General features: G+C 36.6%; 1 protein-coding gene across 1 annotated transcript; it reads left to right on the top strand.

Annotated features, from left to right (window-relative positions):
- Positions 1-7,266: 7,266 nt before the first annotated feature.
- Positions 7,267-20,353, top strand: LOC106662096. The gene is made up of 7 exons (XM_014385905.2): positions 7,267-7,455; positions 17,383-17,504; positions 17,566-17,655; positions 17,713-18,305; positions 18,361-18,933; positions 19,915-20,010; positions 20,077-20,353. Exons 2-7 carry the CDS (start codon positions 17,390-17,392, stop codon positions 20,323-20,325), a joined length of 1,716 nt encoding a protein of 571 aa, XP_014241391.1. The 5' UTR covers positions 7,267-7,455; positions 17,383-17,389; the 3' UTR covers positions 20,326-20,353.
- Positions 20,354-20,556: the final 203 nt, after the last annotated feature.

Raw genomic sequence — 20,556 nt, 5'->3', positions numbered from 1 at the left:
TTTTTTTTAAACTTATTTATTAGAGCGTATATTTTGACGACACATTTAGTCGAGGACCGATTCGTCCTGCAAGTCGGAACATAAAACAGCTCGTAAAATCGCAGATTACTATTAGGGAGTTTAAAACAAAGCCGAGAAAGAAATTCTGGGGCGTGGACAATTCCGTCAAAAATGAGTAGCTACCCAAACATTAAGCAGTATACAAAGACTAGCAAACCTATGTATCACAGGGGCGATGAGAACAACCCCTACATTAGAAACTTTGCTAAACCTACCTCCACTGGAAATATTCATACCAGGAGAGGCTAGGAAAAGCTCACTTAGGCTCCAGAAACAATTAAATTGGAAAGGAACTAAATAATTCGGGCATACAACCATAATCAACAAAATTAGACACCCATTATTAGAAATGGGGACTGATTATATGAACCCGGAACTTCACAACTTCCTATAAAGTCTCAACGGACTATAAAGGAGAGGAAGTACACAAGAGAGCATCAGATACGATGATATGGTACACAGATGGCTCCAAAACAAACGAAGGATCAGGCGTTTTCTGTAAAAGCCCAAAACATGAGCAATCAAACTCATTAGGGAAGTACACTTCGGTCATTCAAGCAGAAATACATGCCATCAATGCTTGTGCCCTGGAAAATCTTAAAAGAGGTTACACGGACAAAAAAATCCTCATAAGATCAGACAGCCAAGCATTAAAGCATTAGCATGTAAAAGAATCACATCAAAATTAGTCAGTGAATGCATCCAAAATCTCCAAAACCTTGGGAAAGACAACAACCTGATGATATCTTGGGTGCCAGGGCACAGGGGAATTTTGGGTAACGAGAAAGCAGACAGACAGGCCAGAGGAGGATCTGCAAGACCATACGTAGGCCCCGAACCTATTCTTGGGATAACAAAAACAAATATAGAATCCTCTATCGCAGAATGGATCCAAACAAAACAAAAGGAGAAGTGGATAAATTCTAGCGGTGCTAGACATAGTAAACTTATGATGAAACAACCCTCCCCGAGACTGGCAAAAACACTGCTGCAATTGGAGAGGGCCAAACTTACAGGAGTGGCAGGATTACTAACCGGTCACTGGCATCTGAGAAAACATCTACACAACAGTTACCCATGATCCCATTTGCAGATTATGTAATGAGGAGGAGGAAACAGTCACTCATATCATCTTCGAATGCGCTCAATGCGTTTAACCTTACGTACGGAAAAGACTTAGGGAATCAAATTGCAGCAGCAACAGTCAGTGACCTGATACTTCTAAGAAGAAGGATTGAGTCTATTGACTGAACTAAGGAACTAGGAAGGTACAATAAGCCAGAAGGCTGCAGTGCCTGGGGAATACAAACCCCGCTTTCTAGTATCCTTTTCCACCATACAATACCTTAACGTCAAAAATGTCTTCCAATGCAAAAATCAGAAAAGCGACGGATCGGCGTGAATCCGACGAAACTAAATTCAAAACTTTAAAATCTGCATCATACGATAGAAACCAAGTCCAGATTTGACAAAAAGATATTCACAAGTTCTAATTTGTATTCGTTCCGTGCCAGCAGTATGAGTCTTACACGTGGGGGACCACACCAAACATTCTTCAGAACACTTCTGACCAAGGACTATATAGTGTCAATTCCGAAAGTAAAGTCAGATGTGAGTATTTTTACAAATCCAATCCTATACGTTTTATTCGGAGATCGTGAGATGCGGTCTAGAGTGACGTAGGTTTTGGAAAAACATTTTCTTTATCGTGCCTACGTTTCGATCTCTATTGAGATCATCTTCAGGGCCTACGTCACACCAGACACCTATACGTTTTTTTTATAATGTAGGAATAGTGGTCCTCAAAAGGGCAATTGTTGTTAGAGACAACTTCCAGATCTAGAATCATATCTATCTCTTCAAAAGGACTACCACCAATGAAATAAAGGATACAGAATCGAAAAAGGAACGAGAAACAAATGCAATAGCATTTATTAATGTTAATTGAGCACATTAAGAATGCATCAATCGTGGAAAGCAGGGATGTCCTCTGTAATATAACAAAAGGCTATAAAAAAAAACCCTTCAAAATTTAATTAATTGACCACATCGTTGAAGAAGGTATTGAATAAAACAAGTCCACAATGGGAGACTTGCGTAAGACCAGATCAAAACATTTGAACTTTTGAACCTCATTCGACCAGAAACCATCAAAGCTGATACGACAGGATCTTCCTACGAGAAAATAAAGTAAAAAGCAGCTCACTGACACCGGCATACGAATTAATTTACAGCTGGCTCAATTTCTGTTCCTAAAGGCACATACTGCATAACGTTACTACCATAAAATTCACGAAACTCCGTAAAGAAAATCAGATATTCCACATCAAACTTGGACAATTGGTTTCACCCGTTAAGACCCAATATACAACTTTCAAATTATCGAATGAAGAAATGCTCTGAATGAACTTGTTAATATGAACAGTTAGTCAAAACCAATCTGGTCCGCTTTTATCGGGCAGCCTTATGCCAAAGACTACAGACGATTTTAAATCGAGTGATTTTATTGTTTTCACTTTGCTATTTTATATTTTATTGGCATAAATTGCTAAGTAATCAACTGAATTATTGGGTTGTCCGGAAAATAATGCAGGATTTTAAGTTTTCATTAAAAAAAATCTATATAAAATATTCTGTTTACGTTTACAGGATTACTCATTTGTATGAATGTCAACACTTATTAATCCTCTTCCAAATGATATTGTTTGTTTACCTCTGTAGCATTCCGCTACTTGGAAATAATTCAGTCATCCTTATAATGTCAAAGCGAGAATTTCGTACGATTTTCTTTTACGAGTTTAAACTCGGCCGAAGCGGAGCCCAAACGGCTAGAAACATTAACCAAGTCTGGGGCGAGGGTTGTGTTAATGAGTGCACTGTGCAAAGGTGGTTTAAAAAATTTCGGGAGGGAGATTTCAGCCTTGAAGATGAAGAAGGTCGTGGAAGGCCTTCCTCTCTTAATGATGATGTTCTGCGATCAGTGGTGGAAGAAAACCCCAAAACAACTGTTCGAGAACTTGCAGAGCAACTCAAAGTCAGTAAAACGACCGTCGCTGACCACCTCAAGGCGATTGGAAAAGTGAAAAAACTCGAAAATTGGGTTCCACACTCATTAAACGATCGCCAAAAAAATCAGCGCTTTGATGTTTGTGCATCACTTCTTTGTCGAAACAAAAATGACCCATTTCTGGCCAGAATTGTTACATGTGACGAAAAGTGGATTCTCTACGATAACACTAGACGTTCTGGACAGTGGCTCGACAAAGGAGAAGCTCCAATACATTTTCCAAAGCCCCCAACTCATCAAAAAAAGGTAATGGTTACGGTATGGTGGGCTTCATTTGGTTTAATACACTACAGCTTCTTAAATCCTGGCGAAACCATCAATGCTGAATCATACTGTAACCAAATTAATACCATGCATCAGAAATTGGCAGTAATGAAGCCCTCTTTGGTCAATCGGAAAGGGCCCATTTTGTTGCATGACAACGCTCGACCACATGTGTCACGTGTAACGTCACAAAAATTATTGGAGCTTGGCTATGAAACTTTGCCTCACCCACCCTACTCTCCGGACCTCTCGCCTACTGACTACCATTTTTTTAGACACCTGGACCACTACTTACAACACATAATATTCAAAAATCAAACGGAACTGGAAAATGCATTTATTGACTTTATCAATTCTAAAAATTCTGAATTCTACTCAGACGGAATTAATAAGTTACCAACACGTTGGGAGAAATGTATTGAGAGTATGGGAAATTATTTTGATTAAAGAACATTGCTTTAAAGTAACTAGTTTCTTTTTTTTTGTTTAATACCAAAATCCTGCATTATTTTCCGGACAACCCAATATATGTTGTTTTCTAAATTTAGCAACATTATGACTGGATGGCTTGTGTGTATGTCAGGCACTAACAGCCAAAGATCTGCATGACTAAACGTCTAACTAAGCCCAAAACCTGTAGTTTGGAAAACAAGATCAAATTCCCCCATTTCGGAATAATAAGTTTTATTTAAATATAACTTCAGCTAGTGACGAATAGATGGCTTTTTGGGTCCGCCTATGATCGCTATTTATCTCTGGTATACAGCGAAGGATCTGGATGACCATCTCTAGGCCCAAAACCTAATATGGAAAACGAGATCAAACATATTTTTTTTCAGAATAGTAAGTTTTCTTTAAATGTAAATTTTAAACTAGTGACGACTAGGTGGCTTTTCGGGACCGCCTTTGCTCGCTGTTTATGTCTGTTTTACAGCGAAGGATCTGCATGGTCAATATAGGACCAGAATCTACAACTAGGATAAAAAATCTCGCTATCTCCGTCTTAGAACAAAAAGTTTGGTCAATCCTTTTTAAAAAAGATGGTTCCTACTCACATTATGTTGTAATCTCTATAATCTCTAAAAGTTTGGTCTGTAGTAACTTTTTTGGTCCGTCTGTTCTCGCTGTTCGTGTGCATGTTCAAAACCACAGCCAAAGGACGCTTAACTATAAATCAGTTAAGACAGTTTGAATTTATTTAGTTGTGCATTTATTGACAGTTAATTGGATTGGTTTGAGTAGAACAACAAATGGCCAGAAACGACTGTCTGGTCCGCCTACGCTCGCTTTTTTTTTTGTCCGATATTCTTCTTCCAAACCGCAGACGATTTTAAACTGAAAGACGTGATTACTGATACTGAAATCAGCGTCAAACCTAGGATCCACTGGGCTATGTTTTTTTGTATGTAGTGATAGTAATAAGTAACGCCTTCATGTCTTATCTGGTCCGCCTACCCTCGCTTTTTTGCCCTTGTTTTCAACGATTTTACTGATTGCTTTGATGTTTCTGTAAAAGAGGAGATGCTGCTGAATGTAATATCTTCTATGCAATCAACCAGCCTTTACTATGTAATAGAGTCTCGTGAATTAATTCTGACCCCAGCCTTAATTCACGAGACTCTATTACATTGATTACTTTGGTTTTCCAGGATTCTTTTTTTTTAACGAAGACTTAAATTGATTATTTCCAACACGAGAAAACTACCTTTGGTTGGTATGTTAGAAAAACTAGTTTTTTTGGGTAGATTTTTTAAACATAATATTGGAATTAATAACAACTAGAAGGGCGTCGGTGGCCGCAACGGTTTTGGCGTTGACACAGCGCTCATCACTCTAAGGTAAAGGTCCCGGGTTCGAATCCATCGGCCCTGCATTCGAACCCGATATACTTACAAATGGGCTTTTTTTTTCAAAAACACCGGCAGCCCGAGGGTTGATATAACCTCTGCTGTTGCGAACCCTCGTAAAAAAAAAAAAATAAAATAAAAAGGAAACATTAAAACCGAACACGCTCACATACGTACACGTACAACATGATAAAATATTTTATGAAACGAAAGAAAAACAAAAATATAACAACAGTGCAGAAACAGAAAACACACATAAACACAAACACGAAACTCAAAACAAAAAAAACACTAAAAAGTACAAAAACAAAGGAAACTAAAATATGTAAAAAAAGGTACAACTTGCTTAGTTATCTGGTCTGCCTCTCCTGGCTGTTTTGGTCCCACAGACTTCTTGCAAAGGCTATAGACGATGTTTTCTTATATTTCGACCTCAACAGTTAATCTTATGATTTTTCCTTCTTGAAGGTGGGATAATAGGTTAGTCTATAATAGGCTATAGATGATTTTAACTTAATTAAAATGATTACGTGGTTTTATTGTTTTTATTTAATATCTTTTGTTTTATTGATATAAATAGTTAAAAAATCCACTGGATTATAAATTTGCTGGTTTTCGAATTAAATATATAAGAAAAACGATTTTAACTTTTTTATGCATATGTTAATTGATAGTTTCATTGACAAGTCATTGGATTATATTATCATGCTAAAGATGCCTGAATCTTCACGTCACCGGTTATGCTCGTTGACCTCTGATCAAAACAGACGTTAAGATGAAACAGATAATTTTTACATAGCTGATCTGTGAAAAAAATTTTTATGTTGTTCGTTCTTATTTTATTCATTGGAATAGGTTAAGGCTAAATATGCTAACTCTAACACCGAATCTTATTTGGTCCGCTTATTCTCGCTGTTTTCTTTCAAGAACTATGTTTAAATCAACCTATATTTTCGACAGTTGTCTTACTTTTTTGTAAAAAAATGGGATTTGATCCATTGAATTGGCTGAATCTTTTCTGATCTGCTCGCTGCCCGTTTCTGACAGACCTACATCGAAACAGGTCATCTATAACTGTTGACCTGTGTTCTTCGCGATAATAGATTTATTGTACGATTTCTTCGTGTGGTTTGCGGTTCGTTAAACCGGTATTTTGATCTGTTCCGATTAATTTGGTTTATCAGACGCGTTTAGGTTTTTCGCCTTATTCAATACTTGTCTGTTATATTGCTATTTTTGACACATGGAATCAATATAGACAGTTCAATACAGGCAGTCAGAGAAAAATATTGGAAACGAATAGACTACAATTTTATTTTTGTAAATTTTATTTTATTAGTAAAACACAAGATTTTTATCAAATAAGAACTTTCTTACTTAGGAAACAATATATACGTTTTATTAGAAGTCGTTATCGTTTATTATATCGATTCAGGTTGTCTGCCTTGAATACAGACAGTTCAAACTGTTCCTCCTTTTTACTGTCTGCGAGGTACAATAGCCAGTAAGCGTTGTTGTAAACTACCTTTACAGACTTGCACACAAAGGTGTTCTCTTAAATAACATAGGAATTGGTTTCCTCAAAGTTCTTCTCCATTCCCCAGAATCGATGGAAAATGGGCTAGCGGCCTTTGCCATTATACTCTCAAACTGTCGTTCTCCAACGCATTCATTTCTTTCTTGTATTGGAATTAAGTGTGTGTGTCGTATTATGTCATTGTCCATTAATCTAAGTGTATCCCGCTCTTTCTTCGACACACTGGCGATTACAATATGCATTGTCGAGATACCGCTAAATCTGGAGAGCTTGTATGAACCTATTATAGAGAGGACAGTGAAGCACAGTAATACTTATTGTTTTTTGTTTGTATTTGAAAAAAAAATATATATAATATTATTTAAAATCATGCTTACGTTATGTACGAGTAAGATCGAGCGTCGGTCTTTTCCACGCCACTCTCCCTTTCTTCCGCCGAGTGGGAGGCTCATCCTCGCCGAAAGACAATCTCTTCTTCCCTCGCCATCCAGGGATATAAAACGCGATTAAACCGTGGAGGCGGAGCTCAGTACGTTTTGACTTTTCGCCCTGGTCAAATTGAGAAGAAAGCCTGACGGAATTTGACGCCCTGAGTCAGGACTGGGGAACTTCGCCATCCTAAGTTCAAACCAAAACGGTGAAGGATTATTATTGCTGGACGCGATTATTCTAAAAACAAGGTACGTCTTTAAAACGCTCGTCAATTTTTAAATTTATTTTCAAAAAGTTGCGTCTAAATATGCAACAGAACATTATTACAACCTTGAACAGAAAAAAAAATTATGAAGATGAAGAACCTGCAGCTTGATTGCCTACGATATCGGGTCCGCCTCTTCTCGCTAGCTCTCCTAGGTGTTTCGTATAGAAAATCCTAGACCAACTAAAGATAGCGTCATAACTCCTATGACATCGACATACACCTTCAAAGTTGTATCTGTACGAATAAAACAAGCGAAACTGGACGGACCAGGATGATCATAGCGGATTAGGTTTAAAATTATTAAACTATTGAGCTTACGGTATTGAAATAAAAATATATATCAAATAAAATACAAATGTCTATTCATGCGGTAAAGTGCAAACATTGATCAAATATATCCTCTATGTTTTTTTTAATTTATAAAACTTGTAAACAATACCTCACTCTTTATTCAAATTAATTTTCTTTAACTTTCCAATTTTCTATTTTTTTTTCTTCTAATTTCTAAGAGTTTTAAAAGTCGCAGAATGTCACAATCGTCCGCTTCCTATATTTTTCGGATGTTGGTCCATTAGAAAAAGCCACGGCTGACAAAATAACGACAGACATACCGCTGGATATAGCCAAAGATTAATATATTAATCAGGATGATCTTTGATGAACAACCTGTATAAAAACATAGTTATATGATTTGCTTACCGTCATCTTCAATGGTCGGTTTTTGGTCCATTTGAGGGCTGAACACCTTATAAAAGGACACGACTGATTTAATAACGCACAGAACAACCACTGGACGTGGCTAAGGGCTAATATATCAGTATGATTATTGATGATCACCTGTATAAGAACTCAATATCAGACGTGATTCGCCATATCGCTATCGTCTACAGTTGGTTTTTGGTTCATTTCTTGTCTGAACACTTCACGAAAGGCCTCAGCCGAATTAATATCGCGCAGACTAACCAATGAATATGGCACAATTTTATAACGCATCTCACACCGAGACACCTTTGCATAAACTTTATAAAGTTCACGGTTGACTTAATAACGCACAGAACTAAAGATTTAAAAAAATGGCTATAAAAACAAATCTAGCAAGATTAAGCGGGCCAGGATGATTGAATACGATCAAGCTATGCTTATACAATTAATATTTAATTACGGATCAATTAAATATTTGTTAAAATAATAAAAAAAAAGACGTCAATATACGCTATATAAAATGTTCCATGCTTTATTTAGAGTACGAGAGTGCAAAATGTACCAAATTTTTATTTTTTTACATAGATATATTTATTTTTAATTATATATTGAGATGTATATTTTATTTACCTTCGTGTTATTTATTAAACTTTTGCCGGTTTTCCAAATTTCACCCCGGTAAAAGCGGCATTACTTGCAAACTTTTCACTTTATCTTTGTGCCGAATTTATACAAGCTTAAAACCTTGAAAGTAAATTTTACAAATTACAAAATCTGTCGGAAAGCTTTAAGCTTTTAAAGTGTGGTAGTCTGGCCTGGGATGAACTCATGTCGGATGCACACTGATCACTTTTCCCGGGGTCCGTCTATTTTCGCTGTTTTCACAGAATAGAAAAAAAGAAGCCAATTCGACATATTACGTTGTTGATTAAAAGAAAAAAAATCTATTTGTGTGAATTAAAAATGTCTTTTCTCTACTTTTTTTTTACAGCAATATATATTGCATATTATATATTATATGTTTACATATGTAATTCTGGAGTAAAATGATGTTAGTCGATTGATAAAACAATAGCAAACGACTGTCATTTTACTACAGAGGTACAAATTGATTAGCAATCTATATTTCAGAGTTATTTCACTTATCTGTATTCTTACATTCACTGATCCATCACATGTTCCAAATTTACAAAAAAAAAAAAAAAAATCATTAATTTAGGAGGGCATGTGAGCCTTACAAATTACATTTCAATTAGTCGACGACTCTTTTTTTTTCAGGTAAAAAAAAGAAAAAGGAACTAACTTTGTACTATGGATTTGTTTTAGCAATCTACTAACGACATTTTACTACAGGGTTACAAATTAATTAACAGTCAATCTTTTTTATGTTTTCACTTTCTTCTTTCTTGTTACATTCATTGATCCATCACACGATCCAAACTTACAAAAAAAAAATATGAATTCATTAATTTAGGAGGCCATGTAAGCCTTACAAATTACACTCCCATTGGACGACGACTCTTTTTTTTTATGTAAAAAAAAGAGAAAGGAACTAACTTTGCACTATGGAACCAATTTGTTTTAGCAATCGACTAACGTCATTTTACTACAGAGTATAAATTGATTAACAGTCAATATTGTTTTTATGTTTTCACTTTCTTCTTTCTTCTTATACTCATGATCCAAACTTCCAAAAAAATTAATATTAATTAGAAGGCCATGCGAGCCTTACAAATTTTCAAAACGTAAAGAGAAACGAGCTGTTAAGAGGTTTTTCTCTCCTCCGTCACTCACGATTCTCAGTTTTGGACGGAACGTTTTCTTCTTTCACGTTCAGCAAACAAACAGCATCTTCGTCGTCTACCGTGGATCCTTCCTTCCTTTCTATTTCAACAGGCCCGCCTCCCGTCATTATCGGGATTTGTCGTGGGCGATTCGGGCTTTCTTTTTCCTTTATTTCACGTCGTGTACATCCGAGCTGTAAACGTCAGGTGCCGTTGAGAAGGAGGAAGAAAGTCCGAGGTTAAAGGTCCTCAACGCGAAAACTTTCCAACGTTCATATTCAGATTTATCTAGCCGCCGTAAAACGTTAACAAATAAAACTCAGGAAACTGTCAAAGATTTTTACTGCTTGAATTAATAAGCAATGAGCACACACAGTTGAGGTTTTAAATTATATTTAACGTTTATGAACCGATTAAGACTACTGGAAAGTCTCAGGCTTCATTGGGTCGAACCGGCTTCTGATTTATTAAATACTTTATTTCCTTTTTTCCTGAAGAGATTACGGAGAAAAGGAGACGAAAGGTAACGGTCTCAGTGCCATCTACGTATCCAGGCCCGACTGTCCTAAATGTCAAACGACTTCCATTCAGAGCGTTTAAAGTAAACGGGGCTGAAGCTTTAAAACATTCAATCCCGCGGCTCCCTTTTATAAAATTCCCCTCTCGAGATTATTTATTTGTGTATACATCACGGTTAAATAATAGCTTATTTAAGAATTTTTCAAAGGAATTGAGACGTCCGTTACCCAGTTACGCGTATCGAGGATGCGCTGTTTTTCACACTCCCAGGATGGCGTGAGAACTATTACGTAAACGCGGAGGAACAAAGCCTAAAAATCCCGCCGAGTTGCATGGGAATAGAGAATAAAAAGCGAGTTTGGTGGGGCCAAAGGGCATTTCCGGGTCCGCTTAATCAAAATACTTGTACTTAGTTGGCAAAAAGCCCACGCACACTTGCGGGCCTTTTCTCAACATCACGCAGATTTTATCCACCTATTCTGAAAATGCAGTTATCTCTTTAGCCGAAGAAAGTAACAGACAAGAAATCAGAATGCAGCCGATTTGCATATTTCTCGGTTTACCCTTGATAAACATCAATCTACCCAAAGGATCGTCCTTCTCAGCCATGATCGGATCATCTTCTAATGTTGATGATGGGTGTTTCTCACTGAAGAAGGCGCGATGCCGAATAATTCAATAAACCCGCGAATGTACATAATTAGACATTGCTGTTTAGCCGTAAAGTTATTGATTATGTATTTAAAAAGGAGAAAATAAACAGTAAAAAATATTTAGGGCACTAAACAAATTTTTCACAAAACGATTATTTGGAGATCGTGAGGTGGGGTTTGGTGTGACGTAGGTTTTAGAAAAACATTTTCTTTATCATGCCAACGTTTCGATCTTTATTTTGGTCATCTTCAGAGCCTGGGATTTGTAAACATTATTTACATTTTACAGTTGTACAAGTACGGTGTGGAAAAAAATGAATTTATACATTGCTAGAAAATTTTACATAGATTAAAAAAAGAATTTGAATTGAATGAATAAATTCATTTTTTTAATCTAAAAAAATATAATATACATTGCTGTTTGGCCGTAAAGTTATTGATTATGTATTTAAAAAGAATAAAATAAACAGTAAAAAAAATTTAGGGCACTAAACAAATTTTTTTAGAAAACGATTATTTGGAGATCGTAAGGTGGTGACGTAGGTTTTAGAAAAAAAATTTAGGGCATTAAACAAATTTTTTTAGAAAACGATTATTTGGAGATCGTGAGGTGGGGTGACGTAGGTTTTAGAAAAACATTTTCCTTATCATGCCAACGTTTCGATCTTTATTGTGATCATCTTCAGGGCCTGGGATTTATAAACATTGTTTAAATTTTACAGTTTTACATGTAGGATGTGGAAAAAATGAATTTATACAATGCTAGAAAATTTTAGTTAAAAGAATGAATTTATAAATCGCTAGAAAATTTTACATAGATTAAAAAAAAGAATTTGAATTGAATGACTGAATTCATTTTTTTTATCTCAAATTTTCTAGCATTGTATAAATTCATTTTTCCCACATCCTGGCTGTTCCTCACTGAAGAAGGCGCAATGCCGAATAATTCAACAAACCCGCGAATGTACATAATATACATTGCTGTTTAGCTGTAAAGTTATTGATTACGTATTTAAAAAGAAGAAAATAAACAGTAAAAAAAAATTAGGACACTAAACAAATTCTTCACAAAACAATATGCTCCAACGGACTCAAACTGATGATTTGACCCTAACTCTGAAGATCAGTCTCTTGTCATCATCCTTCTCAGCCTCGATCGGATGATGTTGATGATAGCTGTTCCTCACTAAAGAGGGGGCAATGCCGAATAATTCAACAAACTCGCGATTGAAGACCGTGGGTCCAACAAGTGACCCTATGCCGGTCCAGATCATCTTCTAGTGTTATAAGTTCTTTAGGTGATGTTTTAATATAATTATACGTATTTCTGTTTAGCCGTAAAGTTAAACAAAACAATAAACAGTAAAAAAAATAATTAGGGCACTAAACAAATTCTTCACAAAAACAATGTGTTCCAAAGGACTCGATCTGATGATTTGGTCCTAACTCTGAAGATCAGTCTCGTGTGTAATTCTTAACTTTTTTTACTTTACTGAAAAAAATTAAAAGAAAACAAAGAACTCGTCGAATTGATAGAATTGATTTTTGTATTAAACGTCATACAAAATTTACAAATTTTTTATAAGAAAATAATTGCGTCGGCCTACAATTTTACAAATATAGAAGTTGCCAATACAGTTTTTAAAATAGCCTTTTATGGAAGATCGGCCGTATATGGAGCAGACAGTGTGTTTATTGGACATTAAACGATCCAGGACAGGGTATGAAAATGACCTCCATAATCCCAAGACGGTCTAGGTCTGTCGACGTTAAAAAAACCGTTGTCGTTCATTTACACCACTGACCTAACCAGGTCGAATTTCTAATTGTAAACCACAGTTGAAGTTGTTTGAAGACGTTTCCGTTCTTCGTTACGTGTCAAAACCGGAGAACGCGATCCGATGTGTTTCGAGTCATAATTTGGGAAGAGATGACCCTCGCCGACCCCGGGGTCAAAACGTTTCCCCGAGAGTGAAAGCGGGATTATCTGCATCGTCTTTGGTTTCCGATAACAGAGAGAAAAGGGAAAATTAACAGCAATTGAAATTACGCAACGGTACGAAGGTTTGTCAAAACCTCTGAATCATTTACAATTTTGTAACTGGAGGAAATGAAATTTCACCTTTTTGTGTACTATCAAGCTTAAGTATACAAAAGGATTTGTCGAATTTGCAGTAATGTAAACAAAAAGGAAAATCTTGTACCAAATCGTCTCGACTTTCTCGTCCTTATCAACGTATTTCCCCGTTGACAACATTAGAGAGTAACTAGTGTTTAACAAGGCATAATTATGCCTCTCCTAAATCTCGCTGTTTGCCAGTCACGTTTCGGCTCGAATCAACGCATTACAGTGAATGCGAGTTGAGATAAGGCAAACATTTCTGTAATTAAGCAGCTTCCTTTGCAACAGTCCGCCTGTTCTCGCTGTTTTGCCCTGTCAGACTTGCGTTTTCCGAAGTTTAATATCTTAATATTTCAATTCATTTAACGCGTATGTAGAAATTCATAAAAGAACACATCCTATTTAATAACGTACAAACCGACCACGAGATAGGAAAATGACAAACAAAACTAGCGAGTGTAGGCGGACCAGGGTATTAAGAAAATTTTGAGCCGGAGGTTCATCGACTCTCAGAGTTATTTCGCCTTAATCGAGTTATTTTTCCTAAATTATTATTCACCAAGGCGCCGTCGAGACCTTTTTTTTCTAGAACTCTCCAATTTAAATGTACATAAATAATATGTCGTATAAACATGAAATATGTAACATTTATTTAATATATCGTAGATATTTAGGTGTCTATAATATAAATATATTAACATTACTACCTACACATATATATTTCATAAATTGTAGGCATATCGATGACTTTCATGTCTTCATACATGTAACATAGTATTTAATTTAATTTATTTATCCATTTTTTAACGTCGTATAAACTACATGAATAAATGAGTAAAACAGTTGACTGTTTTTCCCTCCTTGTTTTTGGTAACACTGCGGGCCACATTGATTATGAAAACGTGGTTGTTAAGTTTAATGCCAACTAAGTTGAGAACGTCTAAATTTATAATATTGCATTAGTGTTTTTTGAATGTATACAAATAACTATACATTTTTAATAAAATACTATTTGATTAGCCTAAAGAGAATAACCAAATTATAAATCGGAAGAAGGGTTGCCACCAGTGTTGCCGGAGCAAGGGATCGAGGGAAAATAGTGTCAACTGAATTAAATATATAAATATAATATTCGATACATGTTATTTATTTGTCGCATGTATTGAGAGTACATAATACATATATTTCAACAATATTAAATAAATAAATTTGTTAAATATTTAACATTGTACAAACTATATGAATAAATATGTAAAACAATTGAGGCTGTTTCTCTGTTGTTACCTTGTTTGGGTAACACTGCAGGGCACACTGATTATGAAAATGTGGTTGTTAAGTTTAATGCGAACAAAGTTGAGAGCGTCTAAATTTGTAGTATTGCGTTAGTGTTTTTTGAATATATATAAATAACTATACATTTTTTATAATGTACTATTTAATTAATCTAAAGAGAATAGCCTAATTATAAGTCAGAAGAAGTGTTGCCACCAGTGTTGCCCAAACAAGAGATCGAAGGAAAATAGTGTCAACTGAATTACATATATAAATATGATTTTCGATATGTTATTTATATTTGTCGCATGTATTGAGAGTACATAATACATATATTTCAACAATATTAAATAAATAAATTTGTTGAATATTTAACGTCGTATAAACTACTTGAGTTGGGTAACACTGTGTGCAACACTGATTCCGGGAAGTACGGTTGTTAAGTTTAGTGCGTACTTAGCTGAGCAGGACTATGTTGACACTATTTTTCCCTCCATCCCATGTATGGGCAACACTGGTGGCAACATTGATTCCGATTTATAATTGTATTATATTGTAGGTACATAATATGTTTAAAGGTGTTTTATTTTAAACAATGAAGTTTTAAGACTAATTTGTCTTATTTAAATTATTTGGTTTGTTTTCTATGTTGATAGGAAGAAAGAAGAAGAGACTTTGATGAAATATTGTCGCCGAAGAAATCTTTTCTAACATAAACTAAAAAAATGATAATTTTTGTCTTTCGTCAATATCAAATTGATTAATTAAGGTTTTTAGTTGAGATAAAAAAGTCAGTGTCACGAGCGGTATTCGAACCCACGATCTTCGGCTCTGCTCTACCACTTGAGCTATCGTGACTTCGATCCACTGGGACACTAACTTCCCATCTCAACCCCACCTTTTGAATTTTCCCTTGAATTAAATTGATTTGTTTGATCAATTTTTAGGCAGGCGTATAAACTGTATAAACAGATTTGTAATGTATTATTTACAGATATATAATAAATAGACATTATATACTAAGTTTAATTATGATTCCCCAAAATCTAATTTTTATATTTCGTTTCGGTTTGAATCAACTAAGGCCAGGTATATAGTAATCCTGGTCCGACTGTCCTTGCTTCTCCCGCATGACAGACTCGTTCCGGCAACTTAATTGGTCGGGTTTGTGCTATTTGTCAGAAGGGTCGGATTATTTCGAGATTTTTTTTCTAAAATTTCAATTTTTGTCCCGTTTGCTGCAATCCAGTTTCTCAAACTTGAAAAAAAAAATATATATACTAGGTTTATTTATCATCCGCTATCCGTCCCAGACATTTTTGCAATTTTCACCCATTTCTTCGGCGATTTCATTCCCATCCCGGGGCTAGGGCTCGTAAACGCCTCACAAATCGCTAACCCAATTTGAAACGTTTTATGTGGAGAAAGGCTGTTTAATCGGTAACGGGAATCTAACCGACACAGCAATGCATCTCGAATGCAATGTGAACAGTCCTGGCACAAAAACCAAAATCAACAACTCGTACTTCTCGTAAAAAACACGCCGAAGTGTCCAAAGAACAGTTATATTTATTTACACGAACTTAAAGCTGTTAAATGAACAATTTTATAACACCTGTCGATTGTATTTAACACATTGTTATAATTGGCAGGAGATTTCAGACTCCATCATCCTGCCATATTAAACTTATAATAAATATAGTATCGTTTAAACTAATAAAATCACAGATTAATTACAATGTAAAGATGATATTTTGAAATCTTTTTTTCATGATTTTTACGATCCTTATTACGTAAACTTTTTAACTTTTTTTTAGTCAATTACTTTCACAAACTTAAAATTAGTAAATTGTCGCTTTCTTATTTACATTTATTTTTTGCAATTATTAGTTTAAAAAAATATTTAAATAACCAAATTTAACTTGGCTTTCATGTGAATTTTTAAAAATGAAATAAATATGATGTGAAAAGTGGAATTTTTGTCTGTACGGCCATGGCCTCCAAGCAACTAGCCGTGCTTGAACCTCACACCATCGTTTTACGCGCACGGTAGTCTGACACCCGCAGAAACCGGAAATGCATGTCCAAATGTAGGTAAAAAAGTCAAAAGTCACTTCCTGACTAGTTTTGCAATTATAATTTTAAAAAAGAGGGTTTTGCTCGTCGAGACTTTCACTGACCTCGAAAGGTCAAGGGAGGCCGAAGAAGGAAGAAGAGTCGAGAAGATTTCTCTAACTCCCCACCTTTGCGTAAGCTGTCAGGAAAGCTATATCTCATTCCCATTTTTAATTATTACGAGAGGCTTATCACTCCTTGCTAGTCGTCGATCCCGATTTCCTAGGGTGACGACTAGGTTTTATCAGAATGTAAACATGATGGTTGTACCTGTTGGGTATTTAATTATGAACCAAAATGTCGTTGCTGATTTCGTTAAACTAAACAAATTGCTTAGCTAGTATGCTCCATAGAGTCTACTTATATTTTAAACAAAATTAGGAAACGATAGTAACGTGTACAGTAGTGCGGCTATCCGCTGCTTGTGCAATATTGTTAGATCTCTACCCAAAAAATATTAATATTTATCCATTATATTTCGTGGTCCGATTGGCCAAACAACTTCTTTCAATTAATTAATCTTTATGTAAGGTATTGGTTGAGATAAAAAAGCCAGTGTCACGAGCGGGATTCGAACCCACGACCTTCGGCTAAATAGCCGCTGCCACTTGATCTATCGTGACTTCGATCCCCACCCCACTCTACCTTCCCTTTTTTTTCAAATGTTGTGTAATCAGGATTCGATTGTCTTAATATTTATGAAAACGGAGAGTTTTGTAATTTTTTCCTTTTTCTTACAGTGGCGCCATGATCCTGAATATTCTCTTGGTGCAAGCATGCCTCCTACTCTGTGTAGTAGTGGGTGAGGAACCGAAAGATCATGCTCTCTTCTATAGAAGGACATCGCAGAAAAAAGTTCGAGGTTGTTATAAAAATTTGCATAAATCAGTGATTTTCATTTATTATCATTTTGCTTGTCGTAGAATCGAAGAAGGTTGATGCGAATGACTCTAGGACTGTTGAGGACATTCTCAGTTGGCTTCAATCGAGGTACAAAGAAGTCAACAGAAAAGGTAAATGTAAGAAAATTATAAGTGGAGTTCTTGGTTTGTAAGGTTATCTGATTTTAGTGAGGAACGAGGATCCGTCTAGGGCTTACCTTCCTGCCGACCTCGGCAGCTCGACTCAGGAGCCGAGACCGTTTCAGACGCCCAAGACCGTTTTACAGATCCAGAGCACATTCCAGCCTCCGTTCCAGAGCCAAGAAAAAGAGCAGAAAGTATACCAGCAAACCACGAATGGATACCAGGCAGGTGTATCGAAAGAAAGTGTGAGCGAGGGTTACTCAATGCAACAAAATCAAAACGGGTTTACCACCCAACGACAATTCCAGTTCAGTCAGTCACAACAGAGGAACGATCAAAACGGCTTTACCCCTCAATACCAACAAAATACAAATGACTACACTACGCATAATCAAAACGGATATCAGACCCAGCAACAGAATCAACAAGGTTTTCAGACAGGTCTGAATCAAAATTCACAGTCGAATCAAAACGGCTTCGAGACGCAACAGCAACTTCAGCCCAAGCAAGGAGACAGTGTTCAACAATCGGGACTTCACCCTCCCCACATCCACGCCCTAAACGTCGATTGTTCCAAAGATAAGATGACTGTGGACTTAGAATTTAACGAGCCTTATAACGGAATAGTTTATTCAAAGGTAAGCGATTCACAATTTATGCAGATGAGAAGGTAATAGGTTGATGTTTTACCAGGGTCATCACAACGCGCCAGAATGCAGGCACGTTCAACCGAATTCCGGCCTGACTAAATACACTTTTACTCTCTACCTCGACACATGCGGCACGCAGTTCATCGACGGGTTTTCCAAAGGAGAAAGCGCGTATCTGGAAAACACGCTCGTCATACAAAACGAGCCCGGCATCCTTGAAGTATGGGATTCGGTTAGGAGCGTCCGCTGCCTTTGGGAAGGGAGCATCGACCAGTCGCTTCGTACTGGACTCATGATCAACTCGCTCAACCAAGAGCTGGTAACGTTCAGCGGTGACACGGGCAAAGCCAGGCTGGAGATCCAAGCCGGCCGGGGACCTTACGCCACGGGGGCATCGGAACTCGTGCAGATAGGCGATTTGATGACCCTCCTAGTCACAGTCGATGGGGACGAGGCGTTCCAGCTGAGAGTCGGCGAATGCCGAGGGACAGACGGGGTGAATTCTGTAGAGCTTACAGACTCCAGAGGATGCCCACTCAAAGAAAAGCTCATGGCCGGTTTCCAGTATTCTAGACACCAGCAGACTGGAGCAGCCTTAGCTTATGCTTATTTTAGGGTAACTCGTTTTTTATAGTCACTTAAAACCTTAACTATATTCATTTATGTCTTGTTCTGCCTATTTAAAAAACAAAACCAAAAAAACTTTAATGACTTGAGGTAAGATTGAAGATATCGTAATCATCCGGCTCTTTCGTTGGAACCTTGTACGCTTGGATTAAAATAATTTTCCTGCCAACGTCTTAAGGCTTCTTGTATTTAAATATTGCTGATGGCTTACTATTCTCAAGTTGTACCATTAGAGAGCATGTCCATGATGGGCGATCTTTTGTAGGAGGATTCAATTACTTTGAATACTATTGGAAGGTTTTCGGTCGTATTGAGACGGGTATACCATGGTACATTGGTGTAATTATTGTCAGAACTATGATTTGTATGATCTGGGCAAAAACTCTTCCCACATAGGCCTCAAAAATAAGTGCAAATTTGGCAAATCTTGGATAAAAAATACACCTTTTTATTTTGCATGATCAGGGTGAGCTATAGTCAAGGATTTGTTTCAGTGGTTTTATCGATTGAAGAATTTGAGTAACTACATATTTGATTGGTCTGTTAACGTCAATCTGGAGTCAAAATAAGAAGACATCAGTGGTAGTAGTGACAAAATAGCGGTTTTATTTTTGGATGTGATTGAATTGGACTAATCCTGACTTCCTGGAGTTAATAGAAGTATTTTACTTGCTGCACCAGTTAGCTTTCAATCCCAAACAAAGAAGATCTTTTTGCGTTGATATTGTGTCAGTTTCATAGCACCATATTATCAACTGCAAACTAGGCACTAGATTTCATACGTTTAGACGTTGGCACAACATGAGTATCAAGTACAAGAAGGGTTCAAGACATTTCCTTGTAGCAGTCCAGTTTGTACTATTTCATTGCTAATGGGGAATCTGCTATATAATCTCAATATAGCATCAATATAGCAATAGGAAATATCAATGGGCCAACTGAAAAAAAATCCATTCGTTATAACTTTCAGGCGTTTAAATTCCCAGACGTGATGGACCTGACGATGGAGTGCAACGTGCAATTGTGCAAGACTGACTGCAGGCCACCTTGCGACGATCCTAACCAGGTGAAAATCTTTTTAAAAAAATCAATAGAAAAGTCACAAACTTTTATTCTTTCGTGATTTTTGCAGAAATTCGAACCGACTCGTAGAAGGAGATCTGTGAACGACACGGAAGGTATGCTTCTTGCCAGGACGATCCGGGTCTTCCTTCCCGAGGACATTCCTCAATCACTGCCGTCCCAGGACAGGGGCGAGCTATGTTTGACGAAGAAGGCATTCTTCGGAAGCACAATCGCCCTGTCCGTCCTAGCTTTGTTATCCGGCGTAGCAGCGGCTTACTACTGGGCGAAGAATCAAAGGAAGAGTCCTCAATGTTGACGAACCAATTAATTCCTCTTGTACATAATCAGTCTTATTTGTTAATAAATTTTGTTTTAAATTTGTTTCATTATTAAAAAAACGTTTTGCGAGTTAAACCAACTTCCAATTGTAGAAAATATATGAAGGAACTATTTTTACATCCAAGCTGCGCTCAAAGCCTCACCAGAACATAGGACAGCCGAATACCTCGGAGAGGTAGGAAATCTGAAAAAAAGTCTCTTGTCTCGA

This window comes from Cimex lectularius, unplaced genomic scaffold (genome assembly GCF_000648675.2).
Source record: "Cimex lectularius strain Harlan isolate CLEC.00 unplaced genomic scaffold, Clec_2.1 scaffold3, whole genome shotgun sequence".
In the NCBI taxonomy this organism is placed as follows: Eukaryota; Metazoa; Arthropoda; class Insecta; order Hemiptera; family Cimicidae; genus Cimex; species Cimex lectularius.
Note: the sequence above shows the minus strand (reverse complement) of the source record. Positions and strands in the feature narration are given on the sequence as shown.